Source organism: Tachysurus vachellii, chromosome 12 (assembly GCF_030014155.1).
Source record: "Tachysurus vachellii isolate PV-2020 chromosome 12, HZAU_Pvac_v1, whole genome shotgun sequence".
NCBI lineage: Eukaryota > Metazoa > Chordata > Actinopteri > Siluriformes > Bagridae > Tachysurus > Tachysurus vachellii.
The window spans coordinates 16227297-16252504 of NC_083471.1; the positions used below are offsets into that span (position 1 = coordinate 16227297).

The window sequence follows — 25208 nt, forward strand, 5'->3', positions numbered from 1 at the left end:
CCGGTCTGAGGCCTCGTTGGTAAAGAGTGCTTCACAAATGAGAAAGATAGGTATAAAAAGTTAGGTTGCCTGCACAACCCCTAGGTTCTTTAAAATAGAAACTTTTATGTAAACGATTTGAACTTTATAGAGCTTACATACAATTGCAGAGATACAACAGTGTGTGTTTCTGAGCTTTGTGTTTAGCAAACAGATTATGCATTGTTGTTTACTACTTTACACACTCTCTCTCTCTCTCGCTCTCTCTCTCTCTCTCTCTCTCTCTCTCTCTCTTTCTCTCCTTCTCTCTCCTCCCTTTTCTGCCCCAGGCTCTTTGATCCAGCTTCCCTCTGTGGAGAGAGGGAAGCTCAGCAAGGTGCGACTGGGTTCCCTGTCCCTGAAGAAAGAAGGAGACAGGCAGTGCTTCCTGTTCACCAAGCATTTTCTCATCTGTACCCGTAGCTCAGGAGGCAAGCTGCACCTGCTCAAAGTGAGTCAAACACACACACACACACACACACACACACACACACACACACACACACAGTGATTCTCTCTTACACATACAGCGGCTCTCTTTTATGTAAATTCAAAGTCAGTTATGATTTTGAACTTTGCCTTAGCATTTAACATTTCAGTCTAAAATGCAGCAGCAAAATTGACTATTATGATTCTCAGGTCAGGAATGTAAAACACAGATGACAACCTCTCCATATATGCTTTTTACTCTCCAGCCCACACTCTCACTCGGGCTTATTCTCAGCTATCTTTAGAGAACACGCGTCTGCACACAGCTATTCCTCCATTTCAAATTTAAATAACACCAAATCTGCTGTTTCAGCTCTAACTGTGAATTTTGAAATGTTATTATTATGACTAGAGGCAAAAGAAATGGCAGTTACAGTGGAGGAGAAAAATGTAACAGACTCTGTGGAGCGAAGCTCTCTTTAAATTGAACATTTTAAATGATAAGCCATTCTGACCCATGAATCAGTGATAGCTCACAAGAGGTTGTAATTTTCTGCAATTGTACTTTTATAAGTTTCACAGTTTAAATATTTTAGTAAAAAATATTAGGAGTAAATTTCTGTGAATTTTAAACACTTGATTTTTTTCATTGTTAGGCTTTTTTTATCTACCTTTTTATCTTTTGTTTTTTTTTTTCATCTCTCTCTCTCTTAGAAGTTATACTCCTACAAAATCCTATAGCAATGGTGATAGCTTATTTGACTTTCCACCTAAGGTCAAAGTATTGTTTGATATATATTATAAACTTTTCTGGCCACAAGCTTCAGAAATTTTCACAATGTATTCACTTTTCTACATTATTACAGATTTCCTAATGCATTTCCTTTTTTGTCTTTTGTAATAAATCTAAAAGATTTATAAAATAAATAAAATAAATATAAAAAGAAATAGAAATAAGCATGGAATGTGCATGAAATCTAGGAAAAAACTTTATTCCTCCTACTGATTCTCACTGCTCCAGTTTCACTGACATATGCATGCTTGCATATTGATACCAGTCTCATTCATATTTAACGACATGCTGTAATCATTGCAGCAAGGTGGCGTACTGTCCCTGATCGACTGCACCCTCATTGAGGAACCCGACGCCAACGATGAAGACTGTGAGTCCTTCTCTTGGCCCATTAACTCTCCTCCACAGACTCACATGGCTTGATGACAAAAAGCTGCTAATGCATTCCATATTTTGTCACAGGTTAATTAACTGCCAAAAGCAGGTCAAAAGATGGAGCCCAAACTAGCTCTTGTAAATGTCACATGGATCAATGCTATCATCATACAGATCCATTAGCTCCTCTGAAGGTCAGGCTGGAATGCCCATTTGAATGCTTTATGACCATCCAGAGTTGTTCCTGTGATAGTTAATGAGAATAATTTCATAGGGTTCATTTGGTGGTATGCCATTATTTGTTCAATAGGTTGGCAAAGATATGCTTGTGGTTCATTTGGAGATTCGGAGTCACCAAAATAATCTAGATAATCTATGACTTGTATAAAATGTTCACATGTTCACCAATATAATGCCATTATATCTACATGAAGCTTTCTTGAAGCAATACAAAATGTACATGAATAGATCCTAAAATGCAGCAATGCACAATGTAAATAGTATTGTGTGTGGTTTTGAGTGACTGCTGGATGTCCATATGAGCTGGCGTGTGTTTGTCTCTCAGCTAAGACCTCAGGGCAGGTATTTGGCCATCTGGACTTTAAGATTGTGGTGGAACCTGCAGATGTTCCTGCATTTACAGTGGTGCTTCTGGCTCCATCACGCCAGGAGAAAGCAGCCTGGACCAGCGACATAAGCCAGGTGAAAGAGCTATGATTATCAGTTATGCAACTCTTCAGTGATACCTTTTATTTAATACCTATATAGTACTTGCAAGGTCCATTAATGAGGGACATTGTGTAAGTTTGAACAGGGTATCATAAAATAGTGGTCCACTTAGAATGCTCTTAGCATAAAATTTAAAAATTTTTACTTTATGTAAACTTATCAGGAAAGAAATGTTTCCACGTATGACTTTGCTTTAAAGTGCACACAAACTGTGGCAGCAAAATTCAGCAACAGAGCTACTGTCACATGTCTGTAAATAGTTAAATCTAGAATTGTTTGAGGGCTAATAGAAAGCCTTTAATAAGATCAATGACAAAAACAAGATTCTGCCTTTATCTTTAGAAAGACAAGAATATCGACCAAACTTCACCGTACTGCAGGAAAAAGCAATGCTCACACGGAGACTTAAAGGTTTTCGTGTAAATTTCATCTATACCACAGAGAGATGACTTTATTGGAGAAGCTCACAGGGTATCACTGGCTCAATATGTTCTCTGCCCCTGTGTAAATTTAATTAACCACCAAGTTATTTTCCAGTGTCACATTGTTTAATGACTTCAGCCGAGAGTAATACAGAGTATAAAGTCTCCTTCTTGTGCCTCTTGTGTATGTGCAGTGTATCGATAACATCCGCTGTAATGGCCTGATGACCAGTGTGTTTGAAGAAAACTCCAAAGTCACTGTGCCACACATGATAAAGTAAGCCACGAAGTGTGTCTTCACTCTTCTACATGCTATTTGTCTGTGTTTATTTGTGTGTGCTGCCTGCTTTTAGGCACTTGTCCTGCCCCTGGCTTTGTGGTGTTTCTGTGTATTTACATTCAGCCCATCATTATTACTGTGTGCTCTGTGTGTTTGAATGTCAGTCTTTGGTGAATTTTTTTCCCCCTTAAAATTCATGAACTGTTTTTACATAAACCCAACCCCACATTTTCTACATTTCATCGCATCTCTAAGTACACGCTGGCTTTGGCTTACGAGGCTGCTTTGCTGTATGCTCCTCATCAGATCTGATGCGCGTCTCCATAAAGACGATGTTGACATTTGCTTCAGCAAGACGCTCAACTCCTGCAAGGTTCCCCAGATCCGCTATGCCAGCGTGGAGCGGCTGCTGGAGAGGCTGACAGACCTGCGCTTCCTTTCTATCGACTTCCTTAACACCTTTCTGCACACGTACCGCATCTTCACCTCCGCTGCTGTGGTCATGGACAAGCTGGCTGACATCTATAAGAAGCCCTTCACCTCCATTCCAGTCAGGTGATTTACACTGACAGAAGCCTGGTTTGTGTAAGCAGTAGATCTTATATTATTTTTTGCTGAAGTAAAAGGAAGAGGTTGTAGAGCGTTTAATTAACAGCAGAAGTAGAAATTACTAATGTTATGAATTAAATGTATATTGTGTTGGAGAAAACCTGAAATGCTGCACTGGTACCGCTGGTATATCATTTAATTAAGTAATAATTTTAAAAGCAAGAGTGCTGTTCTACTAAATATATGCATGGTTATGATTGTGCCATAGGAAAGAAATTAAGTCACAGTTGGATTGAGCGTTTTGTGTTGCTATGCAACATACAAACTGACTGATATCTTGTAGTAAGTTCAGTTTCAGTGTCACAGACTACTGGCATTTTATGTAGCAAACACAGCCAAGTGGAGTGATACACACAGTAAAATAGACCAGTGCAGTTATACAAAACGTTTAAATTAGTAGTCTGGAACGTTCTCTGGTATAAATATATGCTGTAGAATTTTAACCATTGTTAACCTTCTGTAGCTTTTAGCAATAAACACACAAACCAAAAAATGTATTTTCACCTAATTAACATTATTAACTGCATTAGTTAACAAAACAAACTACGATCTTCAGAATGGATAAATTATTGCTTGCACAGTAACTTAACAAATGTATTTAATAAATCAGTGAAATTCATTTGAAATCCACTTACATTGACTGATGTTTAGTCAAGAAATTAAATTACTGAATGTTATTAACCATAATAAATACAAGATAAACAGTTTTAATTCAATTGAAAATCTCTGTCTGATATCTGTTGGCATTTGTGCAGTGTTTTGTTTCATGAAACCCAGTTTTGTGTAAGTACTGTATATAATATAATATAATATAATATAATATAATATAATATAATATAATATAATATAACCTTTCTTTATATATTTTTCTCACAATTTTGCAATGCTTTTGTGGACATTAAGGCAAAATCAAGTAAACTTAAACTCAATTTCTTGAAATGCACACAGAATTTTTCACGTATTTGGGTAGAGAAGTGTTGCATGATGTCACACCACATACAGCTATCACAGAAAGTCAGTAAAAATGCGTTTTTACTGGTAGGAGTTTAAAAGAAGAATCTTGTGCTTGCAGTTTCTTCAATTCATCTAGTTTTCTGCAAGATAAAGCACAAATAAAATTCACATTTTTCACACATCAAACATTTTTGGCCTCAATAATCACAAAAAACTAAGCAGACTTAATAACAAATAATTCTCTTGTGGTTTCTAAATGTGAATCTCTAATATATCCCAATCTCATTACTTTTATTGTCATCACAGGACTGAGGAATTAGGCAAAATCAACTTTTTAGCTTTATGACTTTTGCACTACTGGGAAAACTGATAAAGAACGAAAAATTCTGCTACAGTTTTTGACAGACTTTCATTTAAAGGTTTATTTCATATTTAAAAGATTACTGTTTAATATAATATTGTCATTTGTGCAGTGTTTTGTCATTGTGTCACATGTCTCTCATTGCACTCCATCATCTGCTGTCACACAGGATCCATTATCCTTCATTTGATCGCTTGTCCATCACATCCTTCTGTCCAGATTACAGCTTGAAGATGAGGAAGATAGCCATGGACCAATCAAAGTAACATATCATAATGCTCTCTCTCTCTCTCTCTCTCTCTCTCTCTCTCTCTCTCTCTTCTCCATAGATAGATAGATAGATAGATAGATAGATAGATAGATAGATAGATAGATAGATAGATAGATAGATAGATAGATAGATAGATAGATTATCAAAAGAGTCTTTGCTGCTGATGGTTGAAATTTTTCTAAACTTTTTTCTAAAATTTTTAATATCACCAGTGAATATGATATGATTATGGTAAACTCATAAATGAATAAAATCCTATAGCACACTGTCATTTCACAATAATAAAAAAATATGAAAGCATCAGTGGGTTAATGATACATGACAAAACAGGCATCTGAATCTCTCTCACTCACTCACTCATTTTCTACCGCTTATCCGAACTACCTCGGGTCACGGGGAGCCTGTGCCTATCTCAGGCGTCATCGGGCATCAAGGCAGGATACACCCTGGATGGAGTGCCAACCCATCGCAGGGCACACACACACTACGGACAATTTTCCAGAGATGACAATCAACCTACCATGCATGTCTTTGGACCGGGGGAGGAAACCGGAGTACCCGGAGGAAACCCCCGAGGCACGGGGAGAACATGCAAACTCCACACACACAATGCGGAGGCAGGAATCGAACCCCTAACCCTGGAGGTGTGAGGCGAACATGCTAACCACTAAGCCACCGTGCCCCATGCATCTGAATCTATTTTCTTAAAATGAAAAGCTTGCAATTATACAGATTCTGCCAGAATTATGTTATGTGACAGTTAACAAATTTCATGTATAAAACCAGCAATGATTGGATTATGTAGATGAGTTTATGATCATTTCATGAATACATTTGAAGGAGCAGTTCTTAGCTGAAAATGTTAGGGGAACTCTTAGTGTTAGATAATCTTTATAAATATGACCAATGGTTAGTTAGTCTCCAAACTGCTCTTATTATAATACTTTGGTCTATAATTCCATAATTCATGTGTGCTTGATTGAGTTTTTATTACTAATATATACCCAAATAAACACCTTAGCGATTTCTGAGATTTAGAAAGCTAATTAGACATTTAGAAATCACTAATTCAAACAATTGATGCTAGATAGTCTTTTTCAGCCCCATAATTCTTATTCACTTTATTTTTCCCTGTCCTATTGTGTTTTTTGTCTATACACGAACATAAATCATCCATCTTTCATCTTTGTTCTCGCTGTTCTCCAGTCAAAGATGAATAAATGTTTCCTCTCTATTGAAAAGTCTGTCAGGAAACATATTCTCTGCCTCACACTATCACATACAGTATGTTCTCCCAAACTCAGGTCCCTGGAGCTTTTCTTCGCTACAAACCAGAACAACCGCTCCGGCAGCACTGGCAGTGAGAACCCCAATGAGAAATCTCCTCGTCTATGCAGGAAATTCTCCTCACCTCCTCCTCTCTCCATCCCCTCATACACATCCTCTCCTGTGCGAGCACGAAAGCTCTCCCTTAACTCTCCACTCAGTTCCCGGGTGGCTGCACTGGACCTGTCCAACCCTGTGTCCTCCTCTGCTGCCAGCAGCCCCACCTCAGCTAATCCCTGCACCTCACCTCCTCCAACCAACATCAAGTCTCCTCAGGATCCTTCACCTGAGCAGAGTCCTGGTGCCATTGATGAGAGTGCAGACACACCACGTATTGACGCACTCTCTGGAAAACTGCGCCGTAGCATCCGCAGGGGTAAGATTCCTTATTTGTTATCATCATAATTGCAACATAAGGTGTGTCAGAGCAAGATAGAGATGTACATTTTCTTAATTAACAAAAAATACAGCAAGGTAAATTGACATATTAACTGAAATCTTAATTCTGAAAAAAAAAAAAACTCAAAGGTTTTCACACTATTGATTCCACCATGTTTTCTTATTGGGGCACGGTGGCTTAGTGGTTAGCACGTTCGCCTCACACCTCCAGGGTCGGGGTTCGATTCCCGCCTTCACCTTGTGTGTGTGGAGTTTGCATGTTCTCCTCATGCCTCGGGGGTTTCCTCCGGGTACTCCGGTTTCCTCCCCCGGTCCAAAGACATGCATGGTAGGTTGATTGGCATCTCTGGAAAATTGTCCGTAGTGAATGAGAGTGTGTGTGTGTGTGTGCCCTGTGATGGGTTGGCACTCCGTCCAGGGTGTATCCTGCCTTGATGCCCAATGACGCCTGAGATATACACAGGCTCCCCGTGACCCGAGGTAGTTCGGATAAGCGGTAGAAGATGAATGAATGAATGTTTTCTTATTGACACGCCCCAACTAGGAAAATCTGAGCTTTCCCTTCTTCTTTCTGTCATGACTTGAACAAACCACATGGACAGGGTGATGGAAGTTCTGCATTTTATTATAGCCTCAAACATATAACACGTCAAATCATAGAGTTACGGGACTTAAAAATATCTTTAGTTTGAAAATATCTTAAAATTTCATAAAATCTCTCATTTTAATCTGTATCTAATCTAATATTAGCCAGTATAAATTCTATGTCTCTAAAGATTAACAGCCATAAATGTACGTGAGTCAGTTGGATCTTGCAAAAGGATGTCATATTTCATTTGCATTTTTTTACATTTTTGTACATATTTGACATTCACTTAAAGCAGCTTTACAGAAGTACAGAAACAGAATAAAATTTGGAAAGTACTATTTATCTCTAACATCTGTAATTAATGAGCAAGCCAGAGGTGACGGTGACAAGGAAAAACTCCCTGAGATGATATTGGGAAGAAACCTTGTAAACCTATATACTGGACAGTATATAATGTAAATGTAAATAATATCATATATCATGATGCCTCTGGCACATATTTGAATCAGATTTATAAGATGTCCCACAATAACCACCTCTAAATAATGTACTCATTCTAACCTCAACTACTTTTTCTCTATAAATTTCCCACCATAAATGTTACCACTATTTGGAATCACCTAAGTAGTGGAAAAATGATTGTTTATTACTGAAACAACATTAAATGTGTAAAGAACCACGGACTGGAAATTTCTTTACATAATTAAAACGGTCCTTGAGGGAACCAAAAAATTATTTTTCAAATAAGATTTTCTGGAACTTTTATTTTTTAAAATTGAGGGGACCCCTTGGCAAACAGACCTAAAAATCTTATTGCTTCAGAGGAAACAAAGCACTTTTAAAGCACCAAGTAATAGGTCGATAAAGTTGCTAATTTAAAGCTTTTTCTTTTCCTGAAGCATGGTTCCTTTTATGTGATACGGAATCTTGCATTTTTAATTAGCATTTCTAAATAAATGTGCTTAGTCTGAAGGCCAAATCCTGAAAACAACATTGTCCTATACAGTATATTTAAAGGATATGTGTATGTATGTATGTGTGTGTGTATATATATATACATATATATACGTACAGTATATACGTACGGTATATACGTATATACGTATATGTAAATGAAGTGCTCCACATTAAGCCTAATTTTCTGTTGCCTGCTGCTTCTAAAAATTCAGTACAGCATATCTGTCTTTTGTCCTTTATTACACATATGGAAATGTCATGTTCTTTAGTTCTCAGCTTTGTCAGCATATTTATTTGTTAAAGAAACCCATAATTGTTCTTCAAGATTATTTTGCCTGCAAAAGGCAGGACGGTCTCCTGTGGAGTTCCCAAACTCAACCCAGCTAACAGCTTTCAATTTCTGCTACAGAAATTCTAGTAATGTGTTTTTGTTGTATTCTTTATTTCTTCATGCTTGTGCCAGGGAGGCGAGTGTTATTGCACACCATTAGTACTAAAGCCTGGTTTTTGCACAACATCTGAGAATTTACGGGATGTCTTCCTGATCTACTGTTCTCATTTCCCGATTCATGTTTTGTTGTTTGTTTTTTTCTGTAGAGCAACCGCCCAATAATGTGCAGGGTTTTTTTTTGACTGTGTTCTGTTTGTGTGGTTTGTTACCTGTGGAAATGGAAGTGGGGAAATTGGTTGTGCACGTATCAAAGTGTGGAAAAAGATACTGATTCCAATAAACCAATTTGGCACACATCAGCAGAAAATCTGTGGAGGAAATCGTCAATAGAATTGGTTCTGTTTTCCCTGTTGTTCCTTTTTTGAGCTTTTTGATGTCTGTTTGATGTTTGTGGTCAGATTTCACTGTACCAGCTTTATTTAATCACAGGAAAAAAAGATGTTTGTGACATATAGATGGTCCAGAAGCAAAATCAGAAGAACCAGCAACTTCATATAATGTACAGAAATCAGATACAGCTCCTATTTTAGAGAATTCTAACCTATCTTTATGAAAAAAAGTGTTCTTGCAGTTTTCAACTGTGATCTTCATCTCACATTGTTTTCTTGTCTGTCTCTAATTAACTCTGTGACTCTCAAATGCTGTCAGATGTCACCCTCCAAGTACATGTTAAAAAGCAGCAGATCTGCACACAATGTAATTGGCTTGTTTTACAGCATATGAGTGTGTGTGTGTGTGTCATGCTGTTATGTGGAAAATATAAAGGGATTTCCTTCTGCCCTAGCAGCTGTCCTGGAATCAGCATCAATGGATAAGGTTATCCCTGAGTCTCCACAAGGCAGTGAAGCTGGAGATCTCTCACCCTGCAGATCACCAACAACACCACGGCACATGCGCTTCAGAGGTCCTGGAGGTAACATCGCATTTTCTCTCTCTCTCTCTCTCTGTCTCTCTTTCTCTGTGTGTGTGTGATTGTTTCAGAGGAAAGGCGTGATTCAAAGACCTCTTAAAAGTTTAAATGTTTGAAATAAAACATTCAAAAAAACATGCTTTCTTAAAAAAACCATAATTCAAATCAATAAGTCATTGATCTGAAACAACAAGTTTCAAATGAGAAGCCGTACGTTTTTTAAAAATATTCTACTTTGTTAGTAGTTTTACATTCAGGCCTTTTAGGCCATTCTTATCCTAGTGTTTACACTTTGAGCTGACAAAGCCACAAGAGCCACAAGAGCAACAGCAACAAGATCTAACACAGTGTTTCTTGATTTGACAGAGATGTGTTCTGATGTGGTAAAGTGACAAATCCAATTAGCTAACATCACACAGTTCTGTATTTAGAAAGTCGTCATTACCCGTGATTAGTTTCCATTATAATTTTTTTGGACATGCAAGCGTAGAACCTTGTTTATTTCTATTCATGAGTATCATTAGAATATTATTATTTTATTATTAATATTATTTTAACTAGTGGGTGTGACATGGTGGCTTAGTGTTTAGCATGTTTGTCTGACACCTCTAGGGCTGAGGGTTCGAGTCATGTCCCAGACTTGTGTATGTGTGGAGATTGCAATGCTCTTGCAATGCTGTGGTTTCCTTCACCAGACCAAAGATGTGTGTTGTAGGCTGACTGGCATCTCTAAATTGTGTGGATGTGTAAATGAAAACTTTTGCAAATGTTAGTTGGATTAAGGTTTATTTCTTTTTCTTTTCTGTTTAATCCACTTCTGAATAATTACGAGTGGGATTTAAGACAGTAAAATCAGGTTCCCTGCATGTGCTGTCCAGAGCTACACAAAAAATTGTGAAGATAAATACAGAAGACTTTGAATTATGCAAATCTGTTAAAAAATGTCCCATTTATCCTCAGGCTTGAGGCAGTTACTTCATCGATGACTCTAAAGAGTGGTTATGTATAGGCCAGTTGGAAGAAGGTTCAATAATATTTGCCTTTTTTCCCTTGACATATGTTTTCAGTTGTCATGGCTCAACACATGGCATGGTTTTATCCATATTGTTTGTTTTTGTAGTGCTGTATAAAACCTTTATTTAGTTCATTACTCTACTAATGCTGTTCTAATAACACCCAATATTTCACACAAACACACTTTATTTTCCCACTTGGCCTTTGTTGTCTTTCTTCAAATGTACTATGCAGAAATATTTCCCCTAAAAGCTGTTTCCATGAGGTCACTCACATACAAGGGACACCTGGTTAACCGAGAGAGGAAAATTTCCCAAGATGTCTTTGATTCTATATTCATTTATGTATACATTTGGCAACACTGACAGTCTGACACATTCTGCTGTAGTCAAGGAGACCATATTACCCTAGTGGGCTATTCCTTTAACATGTAACCTGCCTTCCGTATGTCAGTGGTGGTTGTTTTTCTGTACATGTATGTATTTATTCTCTCCTCAGTCCCAGCAACTGAGAACTCCCGTTGTTCAGTGTCTCCAGCTTCAGCTTTCGCTATTGCAACAGCTGCTGCTGGCCACAGCAGTCCTCCAGGTACACAGTCATCGGAAACAACAATACAGCAATAATTCATGGAAAAATAAATTAATGTTGAAGAGGCCTGAGGGTCTGAAGGTCTTGAAGAGACGGTGTAATTATAGCTGTTTGTTGAGATTATTACTCGTTACACTGATCCCAAATGATCCCAATAAAATCTTGGCCGAATTCTGTATCAGACTTTGTGCTAATGTGTTATTACATAATGTTATATTACATAACCAAGACCTTGCGATTAATGAAAACGATTATGCCCTTGTTATCTTGTGAAAGAAAATGATCTTGCTCTTCATCTGGATATACTGTACGCTATAATAATAAATAAACCTGGACATATTTGAATGGAGATTTTGATCTAAAATATACCGGGAAGCTGTAATGCATCCTTCAAAGAAACACACATCACATGCCTTCTCAAAATCATTTTTCATTTCTTGTTTCATTCACAAGTTGTGAGATTTTTAAAACCGTTAAAAATTATACAGCAGTTCAACATTTGATACACTCAAACTTGCAATTTTTTGTAACTTGCTAAGCTTAGAAGTGCACAAAGTAACTCTAGACCTTTTATTTCCAGTCTTCAACAACTCAGAGAGAATGTGTGATAAAGACTTCATCATCCGAAGAGCAGCCACTAACCGGGTTCTGAATGTCCTGCGCCACTGGGTCTCCAAACACTCGCAGGTTTGTTCATTGTGTTCCGTACACAACTCTTTCTACCTCTCCACCTCTGTAACACTGTGCTGTAATGACCTGGGCTTTGTGTGTTATAATTACAGTATGATATCCGGAAAAAAGTATTTTACAGTTTTTAATCTTTGGTCATTTTAGTATCATTAAAAGCAATCTAGAAAAATGGAAAAAGTGCATTAATTAGACAGCATCATTGATAGGATCCTTATGTGAATCCAGAGGTCTAGTTAAGACCTTGCTTACAAAAATCCATATAAACAACTGCCATGAATGAATGGTGACAACAATTACCTGTTACCACTTAACCATTAGTGATTAGTTCATGGCAATAATTAAGACAACGTGGATAGATTTTTAAGTCCTTGTCTGCCTGGTCTGCCTGCACTGTAAAATACATGCGTTACTATATTACACATTCGCTAGGCTTGTTTGTGTAGTTTTGTTGATACATTGAAGACAGTCTTATGCTTGTCTCCTTGCAAACTAATCCCCCAAATCTTTATCACACATGGAGTTAATGCCAATGTGAGTCATTGCCCATTTTAGTGCAGTGTTCATTTTTATTCCAGTTCATTAGGCAAAATTAATGTTTCTTTTTTCCCCAAAAGTTAAATTTTCATTAACACGTGAATTTACAGTTATTCAGCTTTGTTAGCTTTGAATCAAGCTCCAGTTTAAACAATTAAGACCTGACTGACCATTTACAAAGAATTTTAAAGATTTTGTGACTTGCATTCATTGGATCGTGTTCAGTTGTTTTGCAGTGACGGTAATCATCTGTTGAATTAATGCCATGGACTCACATACATGTACAGCAAATAATTTACTCAAAGAGAAAACCGTGCTATTTATCATACATCTTTAATACATGTACATAACTGTCCCATTACCACTGAAATAATCTTGCTTTACAGGCTGCCATGTTATTTTACCCCAGACTTTTTCGAATTTCCAAGTCATTTCGAATGTTAAACTCCGTCTACTGGGGATATATTTATTGCCTGAAGTTACTGATTTGCTGTGCAACATAGTCTATCCTCTAGATGAGAATAGACCTGGAGCTGTTTTGCTCTCTTGCATCTTCGTCATTGCTCTGGCTGTGAACACACAGACATCATCCAGCCTTTAACCTGGGCTCAGCGCCTACTTTTTTACAAGTAAGCAGGTTGCCATCCGTGCCCAATTTCCATGCTATTATTGCAAACAAAACCAATTACCTTGTATAAACAGTGCTGAGTCTCTGAGCCTTAATTAAAACAGCTACAAGTGGACTTTGTTTTATCTCTCAATACTGCAGCAGTAAAAAAATAAAACATACTATAAAAGGAGAACTATAAGGATACGCACGTGAGGTGTCCAAGTGTAAATCAGTATTCAGTGCCCTTCACCTCTGATAAGTACATATTCAATAAAAGCACTAAAGGTCATTGTTTTATTGACTAAACCACAAAAACATACCATTTGAAGTCTATTTTCCCCTGTGGATAAATGATCACGCTTGTCTGTCTTTATTGGGCCTGTCCTTTGCTTTATCGCTGAGGATATTATCTCATCACGTATGTGCAGTCACCCTGCTACCCAGTGATGAATGTGGATTGTCAATCTGTGCTCTTAAACCATCATGTAGCTTACATCTAGTACAAGTTGCAGTGGAAAATAACAAAAAATCGCTTTTTTTTCTTGCTAAATGAAAAGAGAGGATTGGGTCTGAGTTTAAATCTTTGCTTTGACATTAAGTGTTTTCTGAATGAGAGTATAAATTGTCTATATTGCAATGGTTAGCTAATGTTGTTTATCTTGTTTTAAATCTACTCAGTGGTTAATAGACTGAATAGGAAATTAGCCCTGTTGGCTGGCAATTCTTTGTTATGGGTATGGTTAGTTTTTTCTCACTGTGTGTGTGTGTCTGTGTGTGTGTGTGCGTGCATTTGTGCGTGCGTTTGTGCGTGTGTGTGTATCCTGGAGCCAGCCATCACCACCCAATTGATCTCTAATCTTATTGGGCATTGCTTCCTCATAAACTTTGATCTGCCTGCCATCCTGTCTCACATGTCTCCATCTGTGGGATATTACAGCACTAATGTTCACAGCTTTTACTGAGCCAAATCACCCTTATGATCCTCTTTTGTAATTAGTGCCACACAAACGAGCGAACAGACGCTCTTTTTTTGGTCAAGCTTTCTTCAAATCGTTCTGCATTTTTGCAGATTGTCGAGCTCTTGGAGAATTTTGGGGACACACTGCAGGCTAATTGCATTGATCTGTTGTCTCCTTTTTGTTGAATTATGCCAATGCGGGTGTGGTGAACTGATCTGGAGAAAACTTGTTAAAATTGACCTTTCCAGTGGTACTGGTGAACGGTTGCAGTTCAGAGTGAAGAGAGGGGGAGGGAAGAACGATGTTTAAAGTGTCTGAGGTCAATTTATTTAGTTTCCCCGACACACAGGAATTTGTCTCAGAATTTGACAAAGGATGCATTTATTGCTAATTACTAACCTATTAATCTAAAAGCCCAGAAGGAATATAATATGAGGAAACAGCAGAAGCCACACTGAGTAGTATCAGTTGTGCCTGTGCAGCACTGTAATAAAGATAATTGTAGACCTGCAGTGCCAGAAAGCAGCATGAGACACGAAGAGATGTGCGCTAGTAATTATCAGCGGAGCCCATTTGCTGCTGATCACAACTGTCTCTCAGTGCAGTCGTCCACTTAACGCAGCCTGGTCACTGAGGGAGAGCGCTGTAGTGTCATATAGAAACCTGCAGAAATGCTGCTTTTTACCTCTCTGGCTGTTTTTGTTGCTGGATTTCGGCTCAGCGGAGATTAAGATGGCAAGCGACCGTTAATGAGCTTTTGAAAATGAATGAGCAGATAATGCTGTGATTTCCTTCTTTTGGCTAAACATGGGAGCTACATAGCCTGACTTTACTTTGTAGTGAATTCTCATTCTGGCTGCTTTCAGCTTTTGGCTTTGTTCATTTGTCATACCAAGTATACACAAATCTTTGGTATGATGATGCATAGAGTCATCATCCAGTTATGAATTGATATATGGTATTTGATATTTGATATATGATATTTGAGTGACCTTATAGTCAGAGTCCTGTCATTTCTTTTGTAGGATTGACAATTTTGCCAGTCTAATTCACATGACCGTCATGTTCAAACATGAGCAAACTAAGAGATATCAGTATCAATAGTTAACATTTCTAGAAGAAAGTTTGTGGTAGTTTAATATAAATGTAGACACATAAGTCTAAAGAATGGCTTACATTTAGTCTTACATTTAGAGCCCACAAAGCCTTTATGAAAAAGGAATTACTGGCTATTGTATTCAAAATTCAAATTCAATTTATTTATTATTTTAACAATTTCCCATTGTCTCAAAGCAGCTTTACAGAAGTATGGAAACAGAATAAAGAAGGAAAAAAAGAAATAAATATATAAATAATAAAAATAATAATAATAAGAAAAAATACGGATAAAAATAAATAAATGCATATATACAATTAAAGTTTAAAATTAATTTAAAAATATTAATTTAAAATTTTAAATATTATATATCTATCCCTATCCCTAATGAGCAAGCCGGAGGTGACAGCGGCAAGAAAAAACTCCCTGAGAGGATATGAGGAAGAAACCTTGAGAGGAACTAGATTCAGAAGGGAACCTTATCCTCATTTGGGTGACACTGGACAGTAAATAATATAAATGTAAATAATGTCATTTCTACAACAGTTTATAATAATGAAACCGAGAGCTCCTGAGGAACTAATGGGTCAGTGCAAACTCTGAGTTCAGAACAGACCTGATTGCTGATAATGACCAGACCATACAGCTGATATTCCTCAAATATGTGAAAGTTGGACAGACCAACAAAAAAACAGCTAAAGTAAAACCCCATATTAAAACATTTCTTTTTGTTTATTTAGTTGTTGAGATTTTCTAATTCATGTTATATAACGCCATGTTAGTTTGGGGTCAAGGGGGCACGGTGGCTTAGTGGTTAGCACGTTCGCCTCACACCTCCAGGGTCGGGGTTCGATTCCCGCCTCCACCTTGTGTGTGTGGAGTTTGCATGTTCTCCCCGTGCCTTGGGGGTTTCCTCCGGGTACTCCGGTTTCCTCCCCCGGTCCAAAGACATGCATGGTAGGTTGATTGGCATCTCTGGAAAAAAAATTGTCTAGTGTGTGAATGAGTGTGTGTGTGCCCTGCGATGGGTTGGTATTCCGTCCAGTGTGTATCCTGCCTTGATGCCCAATGACGCCTGAGATAGGCACAGGCTCCCTGTGACCCGAGGTAGTTCAGATAAGCGGTAGAAGATGAATGAATGAATGAATAGTTTGGAGTCAATGAGTTTTTTGTACATTTTTTAATACAGAAAAATATTTTTTAAATATTATCCACTAGAGATGTGGTGGATTCAGATTTGACTGAAAAGGTAAATGCTCATTCTTGTGGTCATATAGGACTTTGAGCTGAATAGAGAGTTGAAGATGGGTGTGATCAGCCTTCTGGAAGAGGTGCTGAGAGATCCTGACCTGCTCCCTCAGGAGAGGAAAGCCACCGCAAACATACTGAAGTAGGTCCATATTTAATCATATAGTACCTTTTGCACATAATATAAAGACTATAAAGAAATCCTTGTTGTTGTTGTTGTTGTCTTTAAAGCCATGATTACGCTGTACAAGAGAAATCCTGTCATTTGACAATTTCTCACAGTGCATATCTTGATCTCTCTAGACAACCATGATGGCATTTCAAACTGTTGATAAGCAGGCAGTGTTTTTACACTAAAACTTGCGGTTAAATCGAAGGTTTGGTTTGTTCCTCTTCCATAGCTGGATGTCTTTTTTCTCTCAGTGATACAAGTTGCTGATCAGTTGAACTCATAACAGAAGCTGGTTACTCTCAGCCTGCAGCCCACAACACGTGAATGTGGTTACCAAGCAACCACACCATTCTGAATATAGTATATAGTACAGACTTGTTAAATATAAAAGATTGTCACACTGATCATACTACGCACCAATCAGCCACATGAGAAATTCTTTGTGACCTTGTATAGGCTGATTGGGCTCATTTATCAGACATCATTTAACCTTTCACTGTATGATTCACACACCATTTAGCTATGATCTATTAGTTTGAGCTATTTAGTTTGCATTATCATGACTAAATTGTTCCAGAATTGTGTAGTGTAAAGCCGGATTATATCTAACCTCTGACTTTTTTCTCTTTACACAGTGCTCTTTCACAAGATGACCAGGACGATGCTCAGCTGAAGATAGAGGACATTTTGCAGATGGTGAACATTTGTTTTTGCATTATTTAATATTTCTTTTCTCAACCTGCTGACCCTCACAGGAAAAAAAAATTAATTCCATGAAAGTCATGAGAGCTAAATTCCATAATACAGTACTCCCCTGTTAGAGAAATGGAGCTCTTGCTTATTCTGTGGTTCACACTGCAAAACAATATCAGGCTGGAGGACTGATTTAGAAGCAGAATGTCTCACCAGGCAACAGGGCTGTACTTATGGCTTTAAACAACGACAGAGAGCCTGTTGCTGTTGCTTTCTTTTGTCCTCAGAGCAAACACTGAGCTATCCTTTGGGAAAGCTAACAGAAGCACTTATTCCCTCACTGCTCTATAATTCTGAAGGCATTTTTTTCACTACTACATTTCAATGCCCTCAAGCTAAGCTCTCTTGTTCATCTTAATAGACATAACTGTGTATCTGTAATACATTGTGGGTTAGATAATCAGATCAATTTCCACTACATGTTTATATTTCCCAGAAATATTCAGTCCTTTTCTTTTTTTATTCATCGAAGTGTTATGAGAGTTATCAAAAAAATAGATTATCATTCATCATTCTTGTGGCATGAATGCAACACTGTGCAAACACATTGCACTGGTGAAAGCAGTTATATGTACACACTGTGTCCTGGATTCAGTAAACCGAGTTGATATTTACAAACACAGCATGTATTATCAAGACTGTGTGTGTGTGTGTGTGTGTGTGTGTGTGTGTGTGTGTGTGTGTGTGTGTGTGTGTGTGTTACTTGTATTGTATTCTCCTGTTAATTGGAAATTTGTTAAGCACAACTGAAATGAATCGCAGACGTGACTGATTATAGAGAACACGCTCTCCTAAAAACAGAGTTCAATTAAATATTAAATTAATTGTAAAATACCTAAACTAAATATATGTCATTAATATCTCTAAATCACCACACAGGGTATTTCTGGGTCAATAAAACATCTTAGTTCGCCTTTTGAATTAACTTGTTTTATATTCATGGTCTTACATATAGGTTATACTTTAGGTTCAATTTAATTTCTTTAAAAAAAATTTTTTTTTTTATTTTGCATACATTTGACAAGTTATAAAAATTCTATAATATAGAATCACTCACATAAGGCAGGAATTAATATTTTAATGCCTGATCCAATTTGATTTTACAAACTGTTAGAAAAGAGAGACACTGTAGGTTTAATTGAGACTAACATAGCTACATGGCATATGACTGATACGTATTGATATTGCAGAAATGTTACTGTAACCAAGAAATGGCTGGAGAAGGTTAAGTAGTTTTATTGAGACCCTTCCATTTAAATTTTCTAATTTATTATACCGTATGAGGTCTTAAATTAGAACTGAAAACAAAAACTATAGTATTTAAAAAGCCAAAATGCTTTTTTTTCCCTTCAGAAAACCTCTACTCAATACTGGTTGAAGGGCACAGGACTTTTTTTTATGTAGCTTTTTTCTTTTCCAGGCTGAATGCCCAAAGGCAGAGTGCTTTGAGTCGCTGTCAGCCATGGAGATAGCTGAGCAGATCACACTTCTAGACCACATCATTTTTCGAAGCATCCCATATGAGTGAGTAGTATATAGTGTTTATTTGTGGTGTCAGTAATCGTTTAGTATATTATTGCTCACAGTGCACTGTAAAGTCAGTATGTAAGTCCTGTTTCAGTATCACAATATGTGTACTTAAACTGTATTATTTTAAAGTATAATATATTTTCTAATAAAGCCACATAAGAATTTATTTCTCCAAGTTTTTGGTGATTGTTGGCATTAAAAAGTCTTGGTTTTGTGCAGTTTTTGAATGACCTGAAACCATTTGAATTGGGAAAACTACATGCACAGGAATCTTCTTTTAATCTCCTAACAGTAAAGACACATATGTAATGAATTTCTTTGATAACCGTGTTTATGTTCAACACACAAGAATCGTGAAGGCTTTGGCCGAATGTGTGTTTACAAATGACAAAATCAATACAAAAAAAACTACATTGTCTTTGTCACTGTCTGCCACTTGTCTTCACTCAGGGAATTTCTGGGCCAAGGCTGGATGAAGATGGACAAGAATGAAAGAACCCCTTACATCATGAAGACTAGCCAACATTTCAATGATGTGGGGGCAATAAAACATTGAGTTTGTTTCAAAGAGTAAACTACTCATTAGAAGAATTATTGTATGTTTCTCATAAATGTTGCTTTTTCTCATTCTCTCTCTCTCTCTCTCTCTCTCTCTCTCTCTCTCTCTCTCTCTCTCTCTCTCTCTCTTTCTCTCTCTCTCTCTCTCTGTGTGTGTAGATGAGTAACCTCGTAGCCTCTCAGATCATGAGCCACACAGATGTAGGCTCCAGGTCGAGCTCCATAGAGAAATGGGTGGCTGTAGCTGATATTTGCCGATGTCTGAACAATTACAACGGTGTCCTGGAGATCACCTCTGCCCTTAACCGCAGTGCCATCTACAGGCTTAAAAAAACCTGGGCTAAAATCAGTAAACAGGTCAGGATTTGGGAATTGCAACATTTTCAGTCATTCTGTCTGTGTGATGAAGTCAGTGTGTTGAAGTGTGGAGCTGCAGAGGACAGATTACAGATTAAGCACCATTAATCCAGTGTACGGCTCAGACAAGCCGGATTTATCTTTGTGACTTCTGTTTTTTTGTCGCTGTGGACAGACGAGAGCACTCATGGATAAGCTGCAGAAGACCGTGTCATCAGAGGGACGATTTAAAAACCTGAGGGAAACCTTGAAAAAGTGAGATTCTGATAACGTCATCATCAGACTGGACAGAAGTTGTTGAATCATTATTAATAATAGCACATCTGACTGTAGTACCAGCTGTAATTCAGTACCAAGGTTATTTTTGTGTGCTTGTTAACGTCTGGTATCATTTCTATAGTAACAGTATACAAGTGGACTTGTATGACAAATGCTTCATATAATCTGAGTAATACTACTATTACAACTACTATTAACTACTACTAATAATATTCATTTGCATAACGGGGGAGTTTAAGACAGAGTGATTTGTGCTTTACTGTTTCTTGGCACTGTGACCAGCTGCTTGTTTTTGTTCCAAGAGAAAAAAATTGGAGGCTGGTGAGGGAAACGCTGTTTATAGATTTAATGTCTTGCTACGTCCACACATTCAGTGAGTGATTTTATCTCTGCAAGTCACCAGTCGCTCTACTATGAAGTTGCCTGTTGGCTTTCCAACTACTGGTTGCCATAGTAACATTGTTTATCAATGGGTGGTGCAGCTAGCATTCCACTTACACAACAAATCAGTTTTTTTGCTGTTAAAATAAAACATTCTGGAAGGAGGATTGGTGTTTGTATATAAACTTCACCAGTGTATATATGCATCACATCATGTGAGATTCTTCACTCCCATTGGTAGTCGTTCCATACTTTCTCATGTCACTGGACATACCCACATGTCTACTCGCCAACAGTTCCTGTCACTCACTCAGCTCTCACTGGGCATGAATGATTTTCAGTTGCTTTGCAAGTGTGAACGTAGCTTGAACATAGTATCAGTAATAACTAGCGGCTAACGTGACTTCCACAGCTTTAAATATAATTGTAAACATACAAAAATATGATGCACCATTCTTTAATTTCTTAATGTATTCACTGGCATAAAATTACAGAATACAACACATCTGTTATAGGAAAATATTTTTCTATAACAACAAATGCTATTGAGTTTAATTCCTTACAAATTTGTCCATCTGTTATTTGTACTCACAGCTGCAATCCACCATGTGTCCCTTATCTGGGCATGTACCTGACAGACCTGGCGTTTATTGAAGAAGGAACCCCGAACTTTACTGAAGAGGGTCTGGTCAACTTCTCAAAGATGAGAATGGTAAACAAAAATAGGACTTGTTCATGCTCACAGCTCAAATGTCATGTTTATACACTGGCTTTAGAGTGTTCATGGTTCCATGACAATTTGTCCCAACAGATATCTCATATTATTCGCGAGATCCGACAGTTCCAGCAAACTCCTTACAGAATAGAGCATCAGCCGAAGGTGAGTCAAGTCGGGACTTGATTATTGATCTGTCTTTATATCTATAATGAATGTATTTCACAGAATAAAAAGTAACTATGGGATTATTGTTTAGAATTCTATCACAAATACACAAAATGTTGTTGTTGTCCTACGGCTGTTCCTCGTTCAGGGTTGCCAAAGTGGATCCTCCGATCCCCATATTTAATTTTTGGTACCGGTTTTTACATTGGATGCCCTTCCTGACACAACCCTCCCATTTTATCCGGGCTTGGGACTGGCACTGAGAGTTAACTCCTCAGTGGGACGGGCCATGGCGGTGGGAGCATTGAAACCTACTGTACAGCTAGACCACCAGGGAACCTCACAAATACACAACATATTTTTTTTGTCACAAAATTGACACACCTGGCTCTTATGGTCTTAAGTTGGCATCTTATTCCATGCTGTGTTTTCAAACAGATTTAATGTTAAAGACTGATTTTGTAAATCTGATGTTTGGAGTTGTTCAGGTTAGTTTTATTTCTAATTCTTCTTCTTGTCAGGTCACACAGTACCTGCTGGATAAGGCCTTGATCATGGATGAAGACACCCTGTATGACTTGTCTCTAAAGATCGAGCCCAGGCTTCCTGCTTGACCCGCAGTCTCGACACATGGACCTCTGATTATTAAACATGCTTCACTTTCACCAGGCTTTACTGATGCCACGATGTTTGCCATGGTAAAGCTTTATCGGTGTGGAGGATATGGAGTCAATGAAGAGAAGCAGAAAGTCGTAGTTTGAAGTTTTCTAAAGATAAATAAGAAGTCGACTGCCACTGTGTTGCACGTCAAGGACTGGGAGTGTTCAGGTGAAAGCAGCGAACATGTGGTGATGAGCGGAGAAGAAATGTAGCATGTACAGCAGCAGAACTCTATGGTGGAGGAGAGTGCTTCAAGTACTATTCTCTCATGCTGGTACCTTTGTGCGTGTTTAAGACCGTGGGTTCTGTCTTTCACCGTCGTCTCTCCAAGTCCAATGTGTGTCCGAGCCACAAAGTAATTGAGGACATGCTTGGTACTTCCATTTGTTTGTCAGTTTGCCAGTCTTACCGCATTTATGTCTGTATTTTGCCACAGTTGCAGTTAAACCAAAACACTAGATTGTTGTCAGAGGAAGCATGAGGAATGTACAGTAGCGCTTTCCAGTTTCTAGCAGGTCACAGATTACATTTTATGGAGATGTCACTTCATGAAATGTTTTCTGTTTTGTTTTTGATCCACTTGAATGACATAATGATAATTTAGTAGAATGTTATAAAAATGTATCATTAGTTAATAATTACGTACATAATACCATACATAATTATAGAATATTGATTATTACTGAGTGTGTATAGGGTGCCTTCTTGACACAGTTCATAAATATTTCTAACAATGCGAGTACAATTTTAGCCATGCTATCAACCTGATAATCATACATTCCTAAATGATGTCAGATCCTGATTTTTGAACTTTGCTTTAAAAATATTCAAGCATTCCTGGTTGGATTTGGATCATAATATTCTAAAAAGAAAAAAAAAACACGCTGAAAAGAAAAACTAATAGCCATTTTTATATAACATGGCAGTAGCTCAGATGGTCTGCTGGTGTACACAATTTATAATCCCCTATTTAACCTCCTCAAATCTGTGCACACAACTACTGTACCACAGCTGAGCAGTTTATCTGGCTGTTCGTAATCTAATAATGTCTAATATCTAATATCAATAATTAATAATAATATTAATCTATTTACTCTATTTATTATATGTATATATGTATAATACTATATTTAATATGGGGCTGAGAAATTGTGTTTAACAAGAGATGACACTGCAGAATTCACCTTTATGAACCTGATCCAATGTCTACTGACTGCAAGAAGGTCTATAAACAAATAGTGTATTGTTATCACTCATTGAAAAGGTGATATAAAGATATGAAATTTATTTTAGAAATATCTTAGGGTGGAGGTCAGATTGTAGCATTTCATTAAGCACAGAAGTAATGCTTAGGTCATTTTGCACTTTGTTGTTATTATTAAAGCTGATGACATGATGAATGCTAATCTAAGGATGGCTGATTCAGAGAAATATTTCAATTCTAAATGCAGAATGGACTAAATCCAAACTGGTTGTTGTTAACACCACTGATTTGGGGTAGCTGCTCGATTTCTTTCACTACGTTCCACTAAAGTGGTTGTGTCAGTCCTTTAATTGTTTTGCATGCAACAGATCATGTTTGCATGCTTAAAGACTACATGAAAGATGTACTGTGTTGATGTTTCACAGCTGTATAGTCTTTCTTCAAACCTCAGAAGAACAACAGATGACTTTCCAGTGGACTGCACATTTCTTTTCACCCTTTATGCTCATGAAAACTGGAAGTTTCATATGCATATGCTGGCAGAGAGCTGTCAATCTGGCCATAAATATATTATCTACCACTGTGCTATACGAAGACAATATTATATTTGTCGGACAAAATTCGATTTAATTTGATTTCTCTTGTTTGAGTGTGTGGTTGTATACATTGAAGAGAAAAGAGGAAAGTTATAGTAGTGTATGGGTTGCATTTTCAGCAATGTAGCGTTGCTTACCTGAGTGTGTTACAGTAATATTTATTTCCACACCTATTTATTTGAGCTTTTCTGTATATAGTATGTCACACACAGGATTATGTTATGGTGGTTTTTATTATAAATATGATACTTTGATTTTGCAATGATTTTTCCAAGCACTTCTAGTGTACTGTTCCACTTTGCAAAATCAGACAAAAGAAATGTAGCATATCTGATTGGATTTGTCATTTCTAATGCTTTTTTTTAATTACCAGATGTATGTAATGTGCATCTTGGCATTGCATTGCTGTTGTGCGCTGCATGTTGGTGCATGTCTAAGCTGGACATGTATGTATAGCTTCAGCACCACAGATCCAGTCTTTCATTTGAAATAAAACTTCATGCTCATTGGGAATCCCGTCTTTGTTTTATTTTGTCCTTGATGACAGACAGCTACTGCCACCTAACGGTTCAAAGCAGCATAGCCATGTTCTGAAATCATACTTTTAACGTTCATACTATACTATACTATATTATACTATTCTATAATATACTATATTATATTATACTATGCTCTGCTATACTATACTATATTATACTATACTATACTATATTATACTATGCTCTACTATACTATATTATATTATACTATGCTCTACTATACTATGCTATACTATACTATGCTATGCTATACTATGCTATACTATAATATACTATACTACATTATACTATGCTATACTACATTGTACCATACTATGCTATGCTATACTATGCTATACTATACTATAATATACTACACTACATTATACTATACTATACTATACTATACTATACTATACTATACTATACAACTATTCTTAGAGTGGATCCTGAAGTGCACAAGATCCTGTAACACGTAACAGAATCTATCACACGGTCCAGCTTTAGGTGAAAGATAATTGAACAATGTGGCATAATTATGTTGGCTTTGTATTCTGTTATGCTACTGGAGCTATTTTTCTTAGCCAACCTTTTATTAATTGCTACTCCTCCTAGAGCTTTTGAGCCACGTGCACCAAATTTGGATATGTCGTAGACCCTGGTCTGAAGTTTGTTGCTATTACTTTTATAGTGATCGGAATTCCA

General features: G+C 37.3%; 1 protein-coding gene across 4 annotated transcripts in view; it reads left to right on the plus strand.

Moving 5' to 3' along the window:
• The window catches only part of rasgrf2b (Ras protein-specific guanine nucleotide-releasing factor 2b), a 70579-nt gene extending 46081 nt beyond the window's left edge, over positions 1–24498 (plus strand). Inside the window, exons 10-28 of one of the 4 annotated variants that reach the window (XM_060884095.1) lie at positions 309–469; positions 1544–1610; positions 2181–2317; positions 2961–3043; positions 3353–3601; positions 5140–5232; positions 6546–6943; positions 9748–9876; positions 11386–11475; positions 12056–12162; positions 16642–16754; positions 17420–17480; positions 18958–19061; positions 19518–19602; positions 19785–19982; positions 20158–20237; positions 21237–21354; positions 21454–21522; positions 22047–24498. In XM_060884095.1, the coding sequence (XP_060740078.1) occupies positions 309–469; positions 1544–1610; positions 2181–2317; positions 2961–3043; positions 3353–3601; positions 5140–5232; positions 6546–6943; positions 9748–9876; positions 11386–11475; positions 12056–12162; positions 16642–16754; positions 17420–17480; positions 18958–19061; positions 19518–19602; positions 19785–19982; positions 20158–20237; positions 21237–21354; positions 21454–21522; positions 22047–22139 (2435 nt within the window). In that variant the 3' untranslated portion in view covers positions 22140–24498. The remainder of the gene's footprint in view (positions 1–308; positions 470–1543; positions 1611–2180; positions 2318–2960; positions 3044–3352; positions 3602–5139; positions 5233–6545; positions 6944–9747; positions 9877–11385; positions 11476–12055; positions 12163–16641; positions 16755–17419; positions 17481–18957; positions 19062–19517; positions 19603–19784; positions 19983–20157; positions 20238–21236; positions 21355–21453; positions 21523–22046) is intronic. The other 3 variants (XM_060884096.1, XM_060884098.1, XM_060884099.1) reach the window with 3 other exon arrangements.
• The last annotated feature ends 710 nt before the right edge of the window (positions 24499–25208 follow it).